Below are 20,275 nucleotides of genomic sequence, written 5' to 3'. Positions count from 1 at the left end.
AAACACTAAGCAAAAGCTATATTCACACTGCTTGTCCTCAGGCCAGAGGAAAATAACTAAATGTGCTATTTCTTTTCCTGAGCTTTGGAAACTCCACCACAGAAGAAAACGCAGCTTTCCACAAATGGCTACAATTTATTCCAAGAATTGGTTTTAGATAAATAATCCAAGTTTGTGCAATATTTTTTGGCAAAAACAACCCAAGATTCTGCATACTGCACTGATTTACAATTCAGGAGAATAAATTTAATTTTATGACTCGATAGTCACCAGTGAAAAATAAATGACCACTGAGCCATTAAAAAGGTATATAAAGCCATTAAAAAGGTATATAAAGCCATTAAAAAGGGGATATAATGGTCAAATACACACGGAAGAAGGGGAAAACAACAACAACAAATTTCTGTAAGGCTACTTGGAAGCTTTTGATAATAAATCAAAAGCTATTATTTGTTTAGAAAAATACCACTAAACAAATATTTCTATTATTTGTTTAGAAAAATAATACCACTTACCTCCTGAGCAAGCAGAAAGCATGGTTTCAAATATCATTATAATCAAAGATTCCCAAAGCGACAACTGTAGCCCTACCTAACTCTTTCCAGTCCTTATTTTCAGCTCGTTGAAAGGCACATCTTAGAATTATTTCTATTCTTAGGTTTCACAGCTATTCATGCACCCAGTCCTACCAGTTCCTCTCTTAATTTTTTAGAAAACATAAAGCTCAGAGTTTTCCCAAAGAAGAGTCTTTTGGGGGCTCCTTCAAAACTCTTCTTAGTACTTTCAAAACAACCAATCTACCCTTTACCATTTTCTCATGACCAGAATATTGTGATGGCTGCTGGCTGCTCTCACCCAAGGCTCTCTTCATGCCAATATGTAAAAGCAGTTTCGCTCCTGTCAGCAAGCAAGATTTTTCTCTATATCGCTCAATCTGCTTAAGAACTCAGGGATGATATTGAGATGTTCTTTCCAAAAACTTAAATTTATCCTTCTGGCCTACAAAATACTCCCCCAACTCAAATCTACTGAAATCCTTGCTTAATTCTTCCTCCACATGTTTCCCACATTTTACTCTGTGAATAGCACCTCTACAAATACATGTGACATCATGGCTACACAGAGCTAGTGCCTGACAGTTTCACATGGGGTAACCTGCCTACCACAGTGAGCTTGCAATAGCTGGGTAAGTGTCAGCCCTTGTCAGTTTTTCTTTTCCACAACACAACAAGAGCTCCTCAATGACAGAATCTGTATGAATGACTTCTTCGGAAAAATGACTTCTTAGGAAAAAAATCTTTATGAATGACTTCTTAGGAGAAAACAAGCTGCAGAGAGCCACACCACAGCTGTTCCTAGCCTGTGGCCAGCCACGCTTTTACCATCACTATTATTCCTGAATTACACTGCGAGGCTCACCTCTCCATCCACACTCTGTAAACCGTACTGCTCACAGATGGAGACCAGCTTCTTCCGGTTCAGGTGACCATCACGGGTGATCCCCAAATCTTCACAAACTTCTTGCAGTTTCTCTTCTATCCAGTCTTGGGGAGGGGAAGATCCACTCTGTGAAGCATTCAAGTCATCTGGGTTCCAAAACCTTAACTGGCCTGAGAGAGAAGCAAATATTGCACAGTTTCCAAAGGAAGGACAAAGAGAGAGTGCCTATTCTTAAAGAAAACTGTGCTTTCTGAAAATCAGTATTATAAGAAAAAGACAATAAATGTCAATTCCATTTTGATTTGGTCCTGAAGCTCCCATGAAACAGAATCAATGGTTCTAAGGCTGCAACTAGAGTAAATGGGTACTTTTTGGCTCCCTGACAGTCATTACTGTGTAATAAATATAATCTCCTGTGCAATATTGCAACGTTCTAGGTTTGTTTTATTTCAACACTGAGCACATCACAAGCTTAGGCTATAGTGATCATAAGAGAATGCTGGTTGAGAGCCATTATCGAGAACTCTATAAGCTCTATCTCAGCTATGGCTACCAGAATGTATTACCTCCACTTTCTTTCCAGTCTAAGTACTACAGCATCTTTTACTGAAAAGAAAATAATCTCATGATAAAAGTCTCAAGATGGCCGGGCGCGGTGGCTCACACCTGTAATCCCAGCACTTTGGGAGGCCGAGGCGGACGGATCATGAGGTCAGGAGATGGAGACCATCCTGGCTACAGTGAAACCCCGTCTCTACTAAAAATACAAAAAAATTAGCCCGGCGTGGTGGCGGGTGCCTGTAGTCCCAGCTACTCGGGAGGCTGAGGCAGGAGAATGGCATGAACCCGGGAGGCAGAGCTTGCAGTGAGCTGAGATCCGGCCACTGCACTTCACCTGGGCGACAGAGCGAGACTCCGTCTCAAAAAAAAAAAAAAGTCTCAAGATTAGCCTGTTCCCAAATCTTTATATATGAATATTCTGACATACAGAAACCAACAGTTCAACTGAAAAAAAAAAAAAATTCAATGGTTGCAAGCTGTAAGTTCCCAGTTATCTATACATTAAGGTAAATTTCATTTGAAGACTTAAGGATCAAATTACTTATTTAAAAATCAAAACTGCTTATTTATTCTCTATTAAAAGCCCTCACTTGTAAATTTTGCTTTACACATTAGAGATTCTGCAAAGTCATTACTTAATCATGAGATAATTACTGGCACAATTTTGTGTGCTTGGAAGAACCTCAGAGGGTTGAAAGGCATATTTAGTGCTACTCCCACTCTTTACTGACAGGAATTAAGCCCATTACTGCTGTGGCGTTTCAACCTAGAGAACAGGTTGTAATTACACTTAAGTACAGCTAATCCACAGAGGGTTGTGAAGTGGGCTGAGGTTCTGTTAGCTGAACCACAGTGCCATCTTGTGGCCAGAGGATCAACTTGTTCTGATGCTTCTGAAACACATTTGAAACTTGTCAAAGGATGCATTTTTAAGTTAACTAATTAATTTATATTGTTATTTTTATTTTTTGAGACAGAGTCTCTTCTGTTATCCAAGCAGGAGTGCAGTGGCACAATCACGGCTCACTACAGCCTCCAACTCTTGGGCTTAATGGATTCTTCCACCTCAGCCTTCTGAGTAGCTGGGACGACAGGCACGTACTAACCACACCTGGCTATTTTTAGTAGAGACGGGGTTCGCCATGTTGCCCAGGCTGGTCATGAACTCCTGGGCTCAAGTGATCCTCCTGTCTTGGCCTCCCAAAGTGCTGGGATTACAGGCGTGAGCCACTGTGCCTGGCCAAGGGATGCATTTTAATAGGTCACTATTTAGGACTGTTATAAAATTAATCTGAAAGTCTGTATAAGAGAGAAATTAGCCCATAAGTGAAATTATGTATCTCAGTTACCATCTCTTGCATGATATTAAATGCTAGGATTTTAAAACTAAAAGCTATCAATTGTGAATACATTTTTTGTTGCTGTTTTTCTTAATGTTAATTCCCAGCTGGCCTCCAGCATAAGAGATCAGAAAGACGGGGTGTGGAGAGCACCTGGCAGCCCTTCCCTTCCAGGCATGTCCTGACACACTCGGCTCTTACCTTCCGCTTCATACTCCTCACTGCGTTGCGTCTTCCAGTGCTAGAGGAGGCAAGAGAAGATTAGTGTGCTTTATAACTTATTCAGAAAGAACTATCCTAGCTTTTCCTAGAGCAGATCACTCTCTGGCTCTGAAATCATCATCTAAGTGAGTCACATAATTTCAGGACTCTCTAGTGTATCCATCTAGATGAGTTCTCTTCAGTTAACCAGCCAATCAGGACGAGACTCCTAAGAAACACCACACAGCCTTCTGCAGCATTTCACCAATGATTTGTCCTCATTTGCTAGGTCACTTATTCAACAGCAAAACCTATCAAAACCAATTAAACCCAGCCAAAGCAAATATCCAGTATCATCAACCAACAAGTATCTATACACATGCATTTATGAATTTATTCTTCAATAAATGTGTACTGAGTGCTTCTTTTTGTGCTAGGTACTGTGCTAAGTCTTGGTAATACAACCATAAACAACCATGAACAGGACAAACGTATTTCCTGCCTCAAGAAGTTTATATGCTAATGAAGACAAGCAGACAAGAAAACAGGAAATACAACAGGGTAGTATTTTAAGTGCTATGACAAGGAAGTTCAAGATGCTGTGTGGCTACACAGATGGGATACTTTAGACTTGGTAGATCGGGAAGAAGCAATGTCTAAACTGAGACTCGAAGGATAAACTGCAGAGAGCCAAATGAAAAGAAGGGGACAGTTGTTATTTGCTGAAGCAAGAAGGCAATAATGAGCCTGGTTTATCTGTGGCATAGTGAGGAGAGACATGCAACTTAAAATAAGTAGGCTAGAGAAAGTGTAAGTAAAATGTACATTACCAGTAAATTACATTAAAGGCAGTTCAATTTATCTGAATTGGACCATTTTGCCACCTTATCATGCTTCATTACTCCTGCCTCTTCTCCAAAGTCACAGCATACAGTTGTAATTTGTGCACTGCACAAAAGTGCCCTGCTAAGGGCACAGGTCAGGACCAAAATTCAGCCCTTGCTCCACTGGCTGGGGACGGTACAGGTGGTCTTTTGACCAGTTGCAACAAGTAGGTCCACAGTGGCTGTGGCTTCCAGCAAATGGCTTTATCCTCTCCAGCAAACTGCCCCAAACTAATCACTGTTATGGGGGGTTACTACAATCATCAAAGAAAACCCTGCTAGAAAAGGTGAATCGCCCTTTCCAAATGCAGCTGCTGTCATAGCAGTGATCTAGCTTTATGAATGAAGCTGCCTTTGGTAACAAGTAACCAGCACATTTTCTGGGTAGCTGACCTGTACAAGATTACTTGATTTCTTAGAATTCGAAAATAAACTCGACAGGAAAGTCAGCCTAATTAATACCTGTCTCTAGAACTTGGATTCCTCATGACAGATGGTATGCCACGTAAAATTTAGATGAAATGTTGTTTTTCAGTAGTTCATTCACGTTAATATGAGTTGAAGTTCTTCTTTCAGGCAATCTACCCTCATCTACTTTATTCTCCACACTCAACAGTGGTAGTTCTCTCCTCTTAAATGAGGTCCAACCACCTATCATGGTTTCACAGGTCCATGTTTTACTTAGATATTTCAGATAGTATCAATTCAGAGAGTTCATTTAATTTGACCATACCAAACTGACAATGCTGAGATGGGTTACTGCTGACAAACGGAAGACACCAAAAGGCCATAACTCAAAATGCTGAAGTTCACTACAATTCATGCAGATTACAATGGAAAGTCACTAATAAACACGGTATCAATGAAAAATGAATTAGGACATGGTGTGAGTTTTGCTTGTGATAACGATTTCATCAGCTCACTCAGCCTACATTTCTACATAAAGACGTCTCTCCAATCTAGTGGATGTCTGAGGCACGGTGGGGATGGGGAGTGAATGGTAAAGTCAACAGTCCTTCATAAATTTTCTTACATTCTCATTTCTGGTCAGAATTAAATTGTTTTTGCATAAGAAAATTTAGGGCCGGGCGTGGTGGCTCAAGCCTGTAATCCCAGCAGTTTGGGAGGCCGAGAAGGGCAGATCACAAGGTCAGGAGATCGAGACCATCCTGGCTAACACGGTGAAACCCCGTCTCTACCAAAAAATACAAAAAACTAGCCGGGCGAGGCTGCCTGTAGTCCCAGCTACTCAGGAGGCTGAGGCAGGAGAATGGCGTAAACCCAGGAGGTGGAGCTTGCAGTGAGCTGAGATCCGGCCACTGCAGTCCAGCCTGGGAGACAGAGCGAGACTCTGTCTCAAAAAAAAAAAAAAAAGAAAATTTAAAAGAACAAAATCATCCTGCCTGCCTGTCCCTCCACATTTCTTTCCCTAGTCAACAGAGCAGACAATTTAAATGCTCATACTACTCTGGCATCCAAAATTATAAAATTCATTATTTAGCATACCAGTTGGAAACACCCCAGAACTAGATCCACTAATCCCACCTATGACAAATAAAATAGGGTTTTATGGTCTCAGAACCATTGGTCAAAACCTACCAAATCTCAAACAGGGGATGATTTCTAACAGCAGAAACAAATGGGAGAAATGGCAGGAGAATGTTATCACTGGCCCCAAAACATAAAGAGAGTCCCAGCTGGAATATACAGCTGTAAAAATGCAACGCACACACCTTTGAAAAATCCTTGTCATTACTAAAGCATTGGCTCATTTACTTCTCAGTTCATCTGAAAATAGTGAGCACAGAATTCAGAGAAGCAAGATGCTCCAATATCCTGTTTCCAACGTCTTATGAGTCTATGGGACTGGGTGCTTATGTCTGATTCACTCTCTGGGACAGCACTTCCCTGCTGCCTTCTTCCCTGGATTCTTACTCCTAACTAATAAGGGATCGAGTACGGAGGCCACTGTGTAGACTTAGGAGCCAGAGAGTCTGGTGCTGAATCATGGCTTCCCTATCAGGTTGGCCTTAGGCAAGCTTCTGACGACTTCTGCCTCAGGTTCTCTGCCTCTAAAATGGGAACAAAGTAGTACATATTTCACGGAGTTATGGTAAAGTGCTTAGAACTGTGCCTGGCACATAGTAAGCTCTATACAGTTTTGTTATTTTTATTGGACATATGTTTATATGATACATGTAGAACTTATTTTAATTTCCATATTTAAACTTAAAGCATTCAATTGGGTCGGCCTGGGAAGGTATCTGTCATTCATATACATTTGTAAGAAAAATGCCAAGTCTTCCCAGCAGAGAAGCAAGAAACACAGACAATTCACATAAGAGGCTACATAATTTAAAAAAAAAAAAAAATGGAGGAAGGTTCATCTCAACAGCAATCAAAGAAAGATTAAAACCAAGAAGTCATTTTGTTCCCCACAAAAAGGTCATTTTGTTCCTATTAAATTAGCAAAGTATTTAAGATATGACTTCTACTATTATCAAGGTTATGATTTAAAATAGGTCTGTTTATATGTCATGGGTAGCACCGTAAATGGTTATTACTTTTAGTAACTTAATGGCTTTATGTATCAAAAGCAATAAAAATGTTCATACTTTTTGGTCCAATAATTTCACTTGGTATTCAAAGACAATAAAATTGAGGAAGAAAAGCCATATGTGTAAATATGTACATCACAGCACTTTTTGTAACAAGAAAGTATTAAAAACAATTTAAATATTCAACAACAGCCTAAAGTATAATGATACATTATAATGTAGCAATTAAAAGCATAATTAAAAAACCATGTAGGAACATGGAAAAGCATCTTATGAAACGTTAAATGAAAGACCATTACAAAAATGCTATCTATACGATGAAAAAATATTTATACAATTAGACAAAGGCTGGAAGGAAACGGAGATAATAAAAACAGATGCATCTTGGTTGAAGGATGATGGGAAACAATTTCCTTTTATTCTTTTACTGTTATAAATGTTGTTTATGCAACAGAAACAGGTACAACTCTCACTATTTGCCCAGTAAGTTTTCACTAAATTCATTTCCTGTGACTTGGGGGTGGGATAAAGGGAAGCTCCCTCCTTTGGGCAAATATTGCTCTGCAGCATCTGCAACATCTCCCCATATTATGACAGATGAGGAGGTTTGGTGGGAAGCCCAGGTGCTGCTCAGGCTGGTGAGATGTTGGATGCCAACGCCTCCTAAATTTAGCAGACTGCGGCAAGATCAGAGACACTCAACTGAGACCTGCCTTGCGGACTGAGACCATCCCAAAGAGACATTCTTGAGAGAGTCCAACCCAAAAGCGTCAGATATGGCACAGCCTTTGAAAGCCCAGACAGCATCCTCATCTTCAATGATTTCACACAAAATCTTAAGGCAAGTGGGGGTGGAGGTTGGGGGAAAAAGATAAACATGGTTTTTGTTTGGGTTTGTTTTTAAGACAGAGTCTCACTCTGTACTGCAGCTTCAACCTCCCAGGCTCAGGTGATCCTCTGGCCCTCCCCGCCGACCCACCTACAGGTTCCTGCTACCACACCAGGCTCATTTTTGTATTTTTTTTTGTAGAGATGGGGTTTTGCTATGTTGCCCAGGCTGGTCTTCAATTCCTGGGCTCAAGTGATCTAGCCACCTCAGCCTTCCAAAGTGTTGGGATTACAAGTGTGAGTCACTGCACCGAGTCACATTAAACATGTTTTAAAGTCTTCTGGGAGCAGCGGTATCCCAAGAATTCCTTTGTAAGAAACACAGATCCAGCCAGGACCACCCTGCTAAAAGGAGAAACAGGCTTATACTAATGGCAACATTTTCATTCCAAGACCACCTCAGTTGGAGATGGGGCTTACCACACAGATATGAGGAATTCTGTGCTTCATCCTACCTAGTCTCCACCGAGGATCTGTTCCCTTAATCAGAGGGAGAAAAGCACAGGGTGGTTGAGCATTTGTTATTAAATTGCTATTTCGGGGGGTGGGTGGAGGAAGATTCAATTCATTCACAGCTCATTTATTTTCATTCTCACTGCCTGGAGCCAGTAGTTCCAATTAGAAAGCAGGGAGAGGAGGAGGTTAGAAGGCTGGGAAGTATTGAATCATTCGGTTACTGGAACACCACCAGTAAAGGGAGGCATCATTCTGGAAGAGGGTCCTTCAATTGCTGATGGCTTTCGCAGCACAGTGGAAGCCTGGCAGGTGGCCTGTAGACATAGATCTGCGATGAGCACTAGAAGGACGATTATCACAAAAATCTTTGGAAAAGTAGAGGGGAAAGCAAGGGACAATGGCTGAGATGTGTTCACAAGACTGAATTCATAAGATTTATTTATTCCCTTGAAATGTATGTAGCCTCTCACTGGAGAAAGAATGGATATTAATACACATAAAAATCATCCTGTGGGACTTCAGTTTCTCCCTACTCTGTAGGCACAGTTGTGGACAAATAAGCAAAAAGGTTTGGCAGAGACACTGTGTGGGTTGTTTGGCTCCACCACTTTCCGTGACCACTCAGTACCTTACAAAGTGAGGAGGGCACTCCAGTGCACCCAAAGGGACATGCAGCCATATGCTTGGCACTTAGGAAACCTTAGCTACTGTTATTATTTCAGTCAGAAAAAATAATGTGTTTAGGGGTTTAGACTGCAGAGCCACACTCGAGTTCAATTTCAGGTCTACCACTTACTCGTGGTGTGACCTTGGCCAAGTTACTTAACCTCTGTATGCCTCAGTTTCCTCATGAGTACATGAATAACAACATGTACCTCTGACGGTGTGCTTCATATTTGGAAAGCACTTACAACAGTGCCCGGTAAGTGCCAAGCATTTGTTAATAAATATTACAATTACTATTCTTACTACTTGGATGTGTAAAACTAGGCCAAGGGCAGAAGAAACAGCAGACAGACCAGTGCCAGCTTTAAAGAACAAACCCAGAAGAGACTCTCTTTAAAAGTTACAGCCTTGATATGTTAATCGGTTTGATTTAGTTATTTCACAATGTATCCATATATCAAAACATCATGTTGTACACTGTACACATACATAACTTTTATAATCATACTTTAATAAAGTTAAGGAAATCCCCCAGAACTACAGCTTTGAGCATGATTGTGATGAGGCGATGAACTGCCAATTCACCTTAGGATCAAGGCTTCCCCTGGGACCCCTCCCTGCAGACAGTGTCCCCTAGGCAGCCACGGCTGGCAGGGGCTGCCTTGTCCTTCCTCATTACCATGCCAGTGTACTGGCCAACAGCCCCATTGAGAGTAGGCAGAGGGGAGAAGGTCAGAGGTTGTCCAGCCCCAAAATGGCTGCTCACAAGACAGTCCCCACACCCTAAGGCAGACAAAGGGAGTCCCCCCAAACCCACTCTGTGGGCCATGCATCTCAATGTCATGCTGGCCATTGTAGCCAGCTCTTGCGTTGTCCTACAGCTGGACAAGGGTGCTCTGCACACGGCGGCTGCACAGGCGGCACCGATTTTTGGAATGCTTTCTTTGGAGGGACATCTGCTTTGCTGGACTGCAGAGCAGATGGCCCGAGCCTCCTGGATCTCCAGCTTCCAGTCCCAAGGCCGGGCCAGCATCTGCAGCCTGTGGTCCTGGTGTGGCCCCTGCCCACAATAGCCCAGCCACTACCCCCACCAGCCATCTGCTCCAGCGCAGACCTTTGCACCCCGCAGAATGTACGGCTAATTAAAACCATTACGGGGGCAGATGTGGGCCATTCTTTCCCAGCAGAGGTTGCCGAGCTGATCTCAGCAGCCTCAGAGCCTGGCGTAGAATTTTTTTTTTTCTTTGGAAAGGAGAAAGCCCTGTAAACCCAGAGAGAAGAGGAAGGAAATGTACTAGGGTAACACAGCTCCCCAAACTGAGCTGTAGTGTGCATTTAGAAGAGCAGCACATTTAGCTAAGCACAGGAAGTCTCTGAGAAAAACCAGAAATCAGTTTAAGAAGAGTGCTCATTAAAGAAACTTCAAGACTTTCAAAAAAATACAGCATCTATGGCGTATTTCACTAACAGTCCTAAGTTATTTACAAAGCCTGTGCTCTGAGCTGGGTAGTGGAAGCTGAGTGCGCCTGGCAGGGCTGGCTATTGTTTCTGCAGGGACACACTTCCTGGGACTGTGGTTCATTTTCCACTATGCCACCTTTGAAGGCAAAGGCAATGGAGAGCCTGACAGCCCAGCTCCCAATCTCTCCATTCTGAACTCCGGGACAAGCTCCTAAGGCCAGGGTTGTCACGACCAGAATGCAAATCAGTGCCTTTATCTTTTAAGGCAATTAACTGCTACAAGTGCATGCAGGGGATAACAGGAATTAATACGATTTTTAAATGCACATACATTTAGATGAGTCCTATTATAAATTCACACACATTTAGATGAGTCCTGCTACACTGAAGGCTAAAAGGCCTTTGGTACCACTGGTTCAAGGAAATGCTGAATTTAAGAGTTTGGGCCTTAAGCCTCTTCTCCTACCAAGCAAGGATGGGGACTAGTTTTGGTTCACTGGATTTTAAAGTCCTTAAAGGAAAGAGATTAAAAAAATACCTTTCCTGCTCCTCAGAGTTGCTCAGTAAGTAACGAATACTACTTTTCTGTTGGAAAATAGTTAATGACAGGTAGGACAGAAAATGTTACTGTCATCATGAAAATTAATTCTTGATTTCTTGCCTATTTTAGTTTCTAGTTAGAAAATAAATATTAGAAATTTTTGATCTGGAAGGAGGTGGGGGTGGGGTCTGGTCTCCAAGAGAATTGCCGCTGGGATCAAGTCAGGAAGGCTTACCAGGACACCAAAGCCTAAAAGTATGTGTCAGAAAAAAAGACATTTTATAAGCTTTGAAGGGGCTTCTTTCTATCATTTTCAAATGATCTACAATTGCATCTTGAATGAATGTTTCATCTCTGGGAATAGCCATATGATCTGATAAGACTTAAGACAATGAAGGAAAAGACTGGAATTCCATTTAAAAAAAAAAAAAAAGTCTATCCTGAAGACATCATAGCCTTTGGTAGAATAAATGGCATCAGCAATAAAACTGCTTGCTTTGTCAAAGACCAGAACAGAAAATTTAACAAGGGAGTAATAGGAAAATAGGTGCATTTCAGCTACAAAAGATCTTAGCAGAACTTCTCTTGGTTATTAAGTTTACTCCAGAATTAAATATTGACTCTGTACGATGTAAATGAATAATTCATAAACTGCAAAGTTATGCATACATGAAAATGAACATAAGGGAAAAGATAAGTCAGTTTCACACTTCTTGAAGAAGTTTCATTTTATGTAGGGTAGTAAAATCAGTTTGTCTTTTTTTAAGCTTTTTAACAACCACCTCCCCATCCTCCTACCCTCACAGTCCCAACACAAAGACTGGATTTGCTTGTAGTGCAGTAATCAGCTTTAACTTTTCTCTCAGGTCCTCACTTAAACCACACTGTGCAAGCCAATGGTTTTGGCTTACACTACTATTGTCTACAGTTGGAAAAATGACTGTATAACACCCTTGCTGTTGATAAGAATCTTACTAGACCCGATTTATTCCCTGTGGAGGAAAACAGTTAACAAGGTGTACCCTGTTTTCAACCAGGGCAGAAAGCAAAGTGGCCCTGCCCCAATTGTATTAATTGCACAACCTTTTCTACCAGGTCTGAGTAATCGAGAACAGAATTGAGAATTAGTTTAGTTTAGTTTTGTTTTCCTTTCCACCTACCCTCAGAAGAAACATGAGCATAAAATTCAAGGACAGTTCAGTAGCTATTAATACACAAGGCAAAAAATGTACTCTTCTGACTCCCACTTGTTTCTTAACGAAGTAAAGCAAAAACAGTGACAACCAAAATCTTCTCATTAATCACACCATAGGTTGGAATCAAGAAGGTACCCTTTGTTAGTCTGGATTAATTCAGAATAGAAATGGTCAACTGAATTGACTTGAGCGAAAATGATCCTATACAAAAAGAAAAATCACCACTTTATTTTCAATATCACCCAAGATGAGAGGTCAGACTCCCAAGGAATCCATTTGCCAGATAAACACGTGAAATTGGAAGTCGAACCCTCATGGTAGCCTGATGGTGGGACCTACCTGTCACTTATGAATTAACACATTCTGCTTCGGGATTTCCAAATGAAATTCTGAAATGCGTATTTTAGTGCTGAAAATCTGGCTAGGTTACAGCAGACTTTCCCTACAGAGTAGCTTTATTGCCTTGTAAACTAAACTTGGTAGAAGAGACACGCTTAATAGCTAGGTTATATATTTTCTGTTTCAGCAGGAAAGAATCAAAGTGCCTGATAGAAGCATGGGGTGGGGGAAGGGATGGAAACTACTAAAATGTTTACAATTTATGTCGGGGCTTTAACGTATACAAACTAAAACAAAAGTAAAACATGATCAAAAGCAACTTGTAACAAGATTTATTTTCATACATTCTACTCAGGACAGGAGGCCAAGGTTGCAGAACATTTTCTACCCCCTAGTGCCAACATGGGCTCTCCCACCCATGCCACCACATCACAGTGGGCACTCTGAATAGGCACCAGATGAGCTCCAAGTCCCTTGTAAGTAATGAAGCCTGAAGCTTCACAGTGGACTTACATTAAATATAAACTTAGTTGCTTCAAAGCAATCTCTATAATAGCCTCCCTCTCACATGCCTATATTTCTAGATGTTTTCTTGAGTGGGAGATGAAGGGTGGAGTTGTAAGTAGACTGCAGTGAATGATTCTCAGGAATCACTGAGGATGACCCATAATTTGGATTATGCTTATGGGCGGTAGGAGAAGGCCCTCCAAATAAGGACGCAGAGAAAATATTGTGAACCACTAACCCAAGAGCCTAGGAAGGAATTCTGGCTGACCTGTAGCAACTTCCCGTACTATGAAATCACCTTAGAGGGCAAAAAAGGAGAAACTATTATTTTATCTTTTCAGATGACTGTCTGCTCACTAATCCCTATAGGATGAGTTCCTAGAAGGAAGCCAGCCCCCTTGGGGACAGTTTTTACAGGAATTGTGACACTGTTCCATTCCACTGCCCACCCCTCCACAATCCTCAGAAAAATAAAATTATTCTTTGATGCAACCTAGAGCTAAAATTCGTCTTCTCTTGAGTAGCAACAGTCAGATTTTCCTCTCTTTAACTTCGGATGATGGGTTTAGGCCTTTTATTGTCTTCATCACAAACAGAAAAAGTCATTTTAGGAAAAATGAGGCATGTCTGAGAGCAGGGGAAACTGAAGTCCAAAAGTGAGCTGAGAATCCCTCCTTTCCCTAAGCTGGGATCCCGAAGTCAAGGGAAAATGGCAATCAAAACAAAGAAGGCCTGGCTCCAACTCCCCATCTTATTACTCCTTATGAAATAGTCACATCAGAGGAGACTCGACCCCAGTCCCTCCTTCCACATTGCCCAGTAGCCCCAGGATTAAGTATGAGCCCAAGTTGGGAGCCCAAATTCCCAACATCCTCAAAGAGAGGAGACAGAAGGGCTTTCAGCAACCAAAAGGAAGAAAAAAACAGCCAGTAGTAAAATAAAGAACTGTCAAGAGGCCGGGCGCGGTGGCTCACACCTATAATCCCAGCACTTTGGGAGGCTGAGGCAGGTGGATCATGAGGTCAGGAGTTCAAGACCAGCCTGGCCAAGATGGTGAAACCCCGTCTCTATTACAAATACAAAAATTAGCCAGGCGTGGTGGCACGTGCCTGTAACCCCAGCTACTAGGGAGGCTGAGGCGGAGAACTGCTTGAACCTGGGAGGCGGAGGTTGCAGGGAGGCGGAGGTTGCAGTGAGCGGAGATTGTGCCACTGCACTCCAGCCTGGGCGACAGAGTAAGACTCCATCTCAAGAGAAAAACAAAACAAAACAAAAACAAGAACTGTCAGATTCAGAACTCATTATAAGAGGAGGAAATCGATTCCACACATCATTGAGAATTTTTTTCCTCCTGCTCTGCACCGAGGGGCCACTCTAGAACAGGGAAGATCACTGGGTCTCCTAAGAGACCTGCACAGCTTCTGTAGAAGGAACAGAGGTTTCTAGAGCAAGCTTGTGCTGCCCATTGCATGAACTTCTGAAGGCCAACAGAATGGCCCTCAACTGCTAAGCCTAATATGGAAAGTGGCCAGAAACAGGAATGCTGTCTTTACATAATAGTAAGTAGCAAGACTGACGCATTGACAAGGCTGTACCACAAGATTCCTGCATACACGGCAGTGAAGGCAGCGAGTGTGACCCATAGCCATAGCTGCTGTGCAAAGCTGGGCTTTGCCCTTTTAACTGCCAACAGGAACATCGAAAATGTCTTGTGTGAAGCTATTAACTTTTTTTCTTTTTTTTGAGACAGGGTCTTGCTCTGTCACTCAGGCTGGAGTGCAGTGGCATGATCTCGGCTCACTGCAACCTCTGTCTCCCGGGTTCAAGCGATCCTTCCACCTCAGCCTCCCCAGTAGCTGGGACCAAAGGGCATGCACCATCATGCCCAGCTAACTTTTTTAAGTTTCGTAGATACAAGGTTTCTTTATGTTGCCCAGGCTGGTCTTGAACTCCTGGGCTCAAGTGATCCTCCTGCTTCAGCCTCCCAAAGTGCTGGTAGGCATGAGCCACCATGCCTAGCACTGAAACTTAATTTTTTAAAGAGATGAAGTGATTTGAAAACTGACAGGCACAATTCAGCTTACAAAACACTTTATTTTTAGGCAAGAAAGCAGTTGGATGGGCTTTGGTTTGAGTCTACTTTTGGTAACAAAAAAAGGTGTGGTACAAAGGTATTATCTTGTATCCCTACAGGCATTGCTCTGGTGTGGGATATAACAGAATAGCAAAGTTGAGTCCGTTGGAGTCCTTGCTGAGAACAGAAATCCAGAGAAATGACCAGCTCCAGGCCTCTATTTGCAGTTCTGTTGATGGAGGGTGGTGAACGCTACAGCTTCTGTGTATAGCATCAAGAGGTCATATCTAAGAGGTTTCTGGAGGAGTTAAGGGAAGTTGTAAGCACATCAAGGGTGACATGATTGTCCCAAAATACCCTTTAACTGAGACATAAGCCACAAGATTTTGCCCAGGCTCAGACCTCAACTCTTATCTTTATTTATACATGAAACCAAAGTCTCACTTTAAAAATAGTAAATCTCCCTGGGCACCAGTAGATAACATATAACAAGGATATAAGAAATATGTTGCCAGCAACAAAGTCAGCTCTGCCCAACAGCTTTCTGGGTATTCCTAGATGAGGACTAGAAACTCATGTCAAAAAATAAGTAAGCATTTACTTTCTTAGTACCAAATAATAATACCTTGGGGACTGAAATAGTTGGGGAAATGAGATATTAAACTTGAAAGTGTTTTCCAAATAACAAAAATTTACCCCCTAAAGGACTGAGACATTTGAACCATTTTTTTCATAAAGATGGACATTCCACACCACTCAGGGTTATAGAACAGACTTTATGATACCTTTCCTGACAATAAGAAAATGATCATGAATGCTGTACTAACTGAAGTATGTAAATTACTTGCATCCCTGAGATTATATATGTAAAATTTTTGTGCGTATGAGTATATGTGTTTTACTGGGGAAAGACCCCTATCTCAATTCGCAAAGAGACCCAAGAAAGCAGAAGGACTCCTGAAACTGTTCTCAGCTTTTTCTGCTTTTGGCTTTTTCTATTTTCAGCTGTCACTTCTCATCCACACTACTCTTATACCACTTTTGTGGGGTTTTTTTTTTCCCTCTTCTCTCTTCTAGTTGCTTTTCTCCCTCTCTTCTCAATAATATTTCTGCCACTGCTGCTTCACTTATGGTGAAGGACAAGTGTCATTTGTTTTTTAAAAAAATGATGCAGACCTCTGATCAGCAGACTGGTCATGTGTCCTTACAAATATCCATATTTTTTGCCAACATTTGGGCTCAACACTTGGACTCTTTTTAGTTACTTTTGGATTTTGGGGTATTCTGGAAAGTTGAGGAGGACACCGGATGTCTGATTGCTGGGGCCATTGTTGGGAGCAAGCTTCCTGTAGATTTCAGTAAGCTGAACATGGATGTTAGACTGCAATGAACACACAGGTGTGCGTGCACACACACACACACACACACACACACAGAGTCCACTGACAATCTACAGACCACTTTCAGAAAGTTAAGGTGCTTTGTTTCTTTTCCAATTTATATTAGTATCTGAAATATCTGCAGCCCCAGTCTGAGCTGGGATTTGCAAGAAATATTTACAGCTTGCTCAGCATGGCATTTTCAATCATGTTCTATAAATGGGATGCTGGTAAATGAGCCATAAAGAAAGAATAAAGAAAATGTTACTGAACCTCCTTTATTGGTAGATTATGGCAATATGCAAAATGAAAAGATGGGGAATGAGGGAGGCTGGCAACTCTCTGCATGCTGGAGAATGAGACAGGCCTGGGTGCAAGGAAACCAGCAGGAAGAACCATGGCAACTGCCGGGCACTGGAAAGCACCCCTGGCTCAGTATCTTGAGGCAGAAACTAAGTGTTCGAGCTGCTTTATCATACTATGAAAGATAAGATGCAGGCTCTCAAAATGCCTGAATACATTGCTTTCATTTCCTGCTATAGATGCTGTTTTATAGTTTGGGGCAAGGGTAGGGGAGGAGCTGGTTCACCTTTTAAATAGCTAAAAATGATCATGCTATAGAGGAGAGAGATATTCAAGAACTAGAAGTGGGAGACCCCAGATGATGTGGACATACCTGAATTCTAAATGTATACATGACGCATGCACAGAAATGTCAGCTCTCCAAAAGCTGAAACGAGGTAAAAACATTCAAAAGATAGAAACATTATGTGTGTCCAAAAGGCAAGTAATAAGATTAGCAAGGAGTTGGTAACTGAGAAAAGCCCACATTGTGTCATCAACGCCCTCAGCTCTCCTGTCTCTGTCCTACACTGACGTGGGGCTCGTGATCCAGATGAACGTGCACGCCCAACTCCTTACCTCACCGCAGTCACTGGCTGGGATGTGTGAAGGCCGCGCTTCTTCATCCAGTGGCTCAATCACTGTCACTTCAGCAAACTCCTCCACGGACTCTTGGAACTCGGGCAAGGACCTTCGTCCATAACGCTTCCCACCTCTAACATATTTGGGCTGAGCTTCTAGTGAGCAGTCTGAGTGAGGAGACAAGAGTTGAGGCCACACGACATCAGAATCTCAGTTCTTAGCTGCCACTCACAGCCATTGGACACAGCCTCTTATACCAGCCTCAAAATAGACCACCACTGTTTGCCAGTTGTGGTGGCTGTGGGTGTATATGAACCATCAGGTCAGATGCAGAAAACGCCTTCTAATTCTGAATGATTTATGGGACCATGAGTATATATCTGCACATGATGGGAGCCATCCAACAATGGCAGCAAGGGATCTGACTTAATAGTAGAGGATTAAGGTCAGGAAAAGGTGAGGGGTCACATTTGTTCTTCTGTTTATTAAGCTGGGTTTTCCAGCAGGGTGGGGAGACATCATATTAACAAAGAGTCACCTTGGAGGAAGTCTTAGAAAATGGTAATACAACGGACACCATATCAGCACTGTAAACTTAGTATCCACATCAATTAGTCTGAAACACCCTCCCTTACCTTAGTGATTCCGCTGTTAACCATTCCACTCTCTGATCTATCAAACAAGCAGGATGACAGAACAAAGAAACGGACACAGCACATTCTAAGTAATTAATGACAGCTAGTTACTTATATGAAACCTGGCATCAAGATCTCATTGTAAAATTAAAAGCAGTGAAATAAAATAGCAAATGTGAAACCACAGTAAAAAAACAAAAACAAAAACACTGTATTGTTTTATCTCTTCGTAAGCATCGGTGTTGTACAAAATAAAAAGGAATGTGCATGAGGAGAGAGTCATCTCTTGACCTTAAAGAAGGACTTCAGCATTTTGATATCACATGTCTCAGGTTCAACATTCACCACCTTCCCTGTCACCATCACCACCACTGCTGGATCACCACTGCCATCACCACCACCACCACCACCACCTCCATCACCACAACTACAGGCTAAGCTTTTTCCACAATTGGAGCTTTAAAGCAATAAAATAAATACTTCACTCTATTCAAATGTTATCTCGGATATAGATTTTTTTTAGCACCTTGTACAGCATTAGAATAAAATGTTTCATTAAAGTACAAAAGATGGCAATGCTTTGATTTCTGTTGTCTGATTGTCCACACAGACATACTCTCTTGAGAACAGATATGTGTTCTGTTTGAACATGAGTCTTAGCAAGGTATGTCTGAACTCAGACATGTAGACTTTTAAATGAGATTATGTATACATATTATAAAAACGACAATAGTTGATTAGATAAGAACTAAAAGAATGACTGTTCCTTTACCACCATTGAAACCATGTTGGGGTTCAGCCATTACTTTACAGTTTCCCAGGGAGGACTGGCGACCCTCTTTGACTAACCACCTCCCCGCCATGTCCTTCCACTGGGACAAGCTCAGATTTCACTAACTTCACAAATGTGGCCAGACACATCCTGAAAATGCTCAGCAAAGCTCAGAGTGAAGTATTTATGCTAGCCATATCATTTCCAGTGATATTTATATCCAGCTTTAAAAAAGTCCCAGTCAAGTCATTTTATTAGGTCGAGTGATTCTCTTACAGGAAGTGTTTAAGCATACAAAATTTATACTGAAAATTGCATGCATATTTGAAGGTACCTTTTATCAGAAGACAGTGTGTCAGCTTGTGACCATTCAGGAGCGGCCCAGACACCCGAGCTACTTGTTGGCAGCTGACACCCACAGATGCTAGTCAGATAAGAGGCAATGCAGAACCATCCTTAATTTATTACCTATTCTTAAATTTTGGTGGCAGACAACAAGATACACCATTAGTGACCATAGGGTTTGGAAAAGATTAAAAGGAACACTTAGAACCTTGGATAATGAACCATGGTATTTTCCCAGTGTAAGAACAAAGTCGTATCCTGGGGATAGAAGTGGCGAAGGAGCTCTTATTGCATGCTGCACTTAATCAGCGGTAAAAAAAAAAAAAAAAAAGCAGTGGAACAACACAACTATCTTTTAAAAATCCATTGTGATCTAATCTTAAACCTACAGTGGATGAAATGGTTCCCTAGTTGTTTACTATTCACTACCCCATGTAGTGCATGGTGTAGATGCAGTAGCGGATTCTAAACAGCTCTTTTTCTAAACAATAAAAGGTAATAGATTTGAGCCATCAGGGACCCTGTGGAGTTTTGGTTTATTTACTCATTTATTTTTTGCATTGCCAGGCATTAAAACGTTTATTTCATTATCTTATTTTATTATAATAACCAATTTGAGCAAACTTTAAGTTAATATCCTTCATAGAATATACAAATGTGATAAAGTCAATTTCTAGAGACATCTACTAAACTGTGTAACCTTTCTGGAATAAAGACATTAGCACACACAAAGAAAAATGGGTTAAAGTTTTCTCATCACCACGCATGTGGCCAATAACTAAGTGGATTAATCACACCATTTAAAAATAGTCACTTCTTAGAATGACACACTCACACATCCCTCTCCCATTTAGAGCATCCGCCTCATTGCACTTAACATGATACGAAGGGAACAGAGATGGCAAAGGTAAGGATGTCCAGAGAGAACATTCATGGTCAACAGCCCTTCCTGGGTTAAGCATTGAAAACACTATGTTTCTCCTTATCAATCTCAATCAGAGATTTCGAACTGAAAAGCAACAGTTCAAGGAACCATGCGAACTCTAAGACACGCTTACCCACTCAAGTTAAAGAAGGCCTTGAGCCTTTCTGACCATGCCTAATGGAA

The 20,275-nt window shown here is 41.6% G+C and overlaps 1 protein-coding gene across 10 annotated transcripts in view; it reads right to left on the bottom strand.

Annotated features, from left to right (window-relative positions):
* The window catches only part of NIN (ninein), a 110,859-nt gene that overhangs the window by 57,201 nt on the left and 33,383 nt on the right, over positions 1–20,275 (bottom strand). For 6 of the 10 annotated variants that reach the window (XM_033188073.1, XM_033188069.1, XM_033188072.1 and 3 more), the window contains 4 exons: positions 19,157–19,246; positions 17,413–17,582; positions 3,543–3,582; positions 1,420–1,610 (listed from right to left, as the gene is read on the bottom strand). In XM_033188073.1, the coding sequence (XP_033043964.1) occupies positions 1,420–1,610; positions 3,543–3,582; positions 17,413–17,582; positions 19,157–19,246 (491 nt within the window). The remainder of the gene's footprint in view (positions 1–1,419; positions 1,611–3,542; positions 3,583–17,412; positions 17,583–19,156; positions 19,247–20,275) is intronic. The other 4 variants (XM_033188078.1, XM_033188070.1, XM_033188077.1 and 1 more) reach the window with 1 other exon arrangement.

The sequence above is a fragment of the Trachypithecus francoisi genome, unplaced genomic scaffold (assembly GCF_009764315.1).
Source record: "Trachypithecus francoisi isolate TF-2019V2 unplaced genomic scaffold, Tfra_2.0 Lachesis_group3, whole genome shotgun sequence".
Lineage (NCBI taxonomy): Eukaryota > Metazoa > Chordata > Mammalia > Primates > Cercopithecidae > Trachypithecus > Trachypithecus francoisi.
Note: the sequence above shows the minus strand (reverse complement) of the source record. Positions and strands in the feature narration are given on the sequence as shown.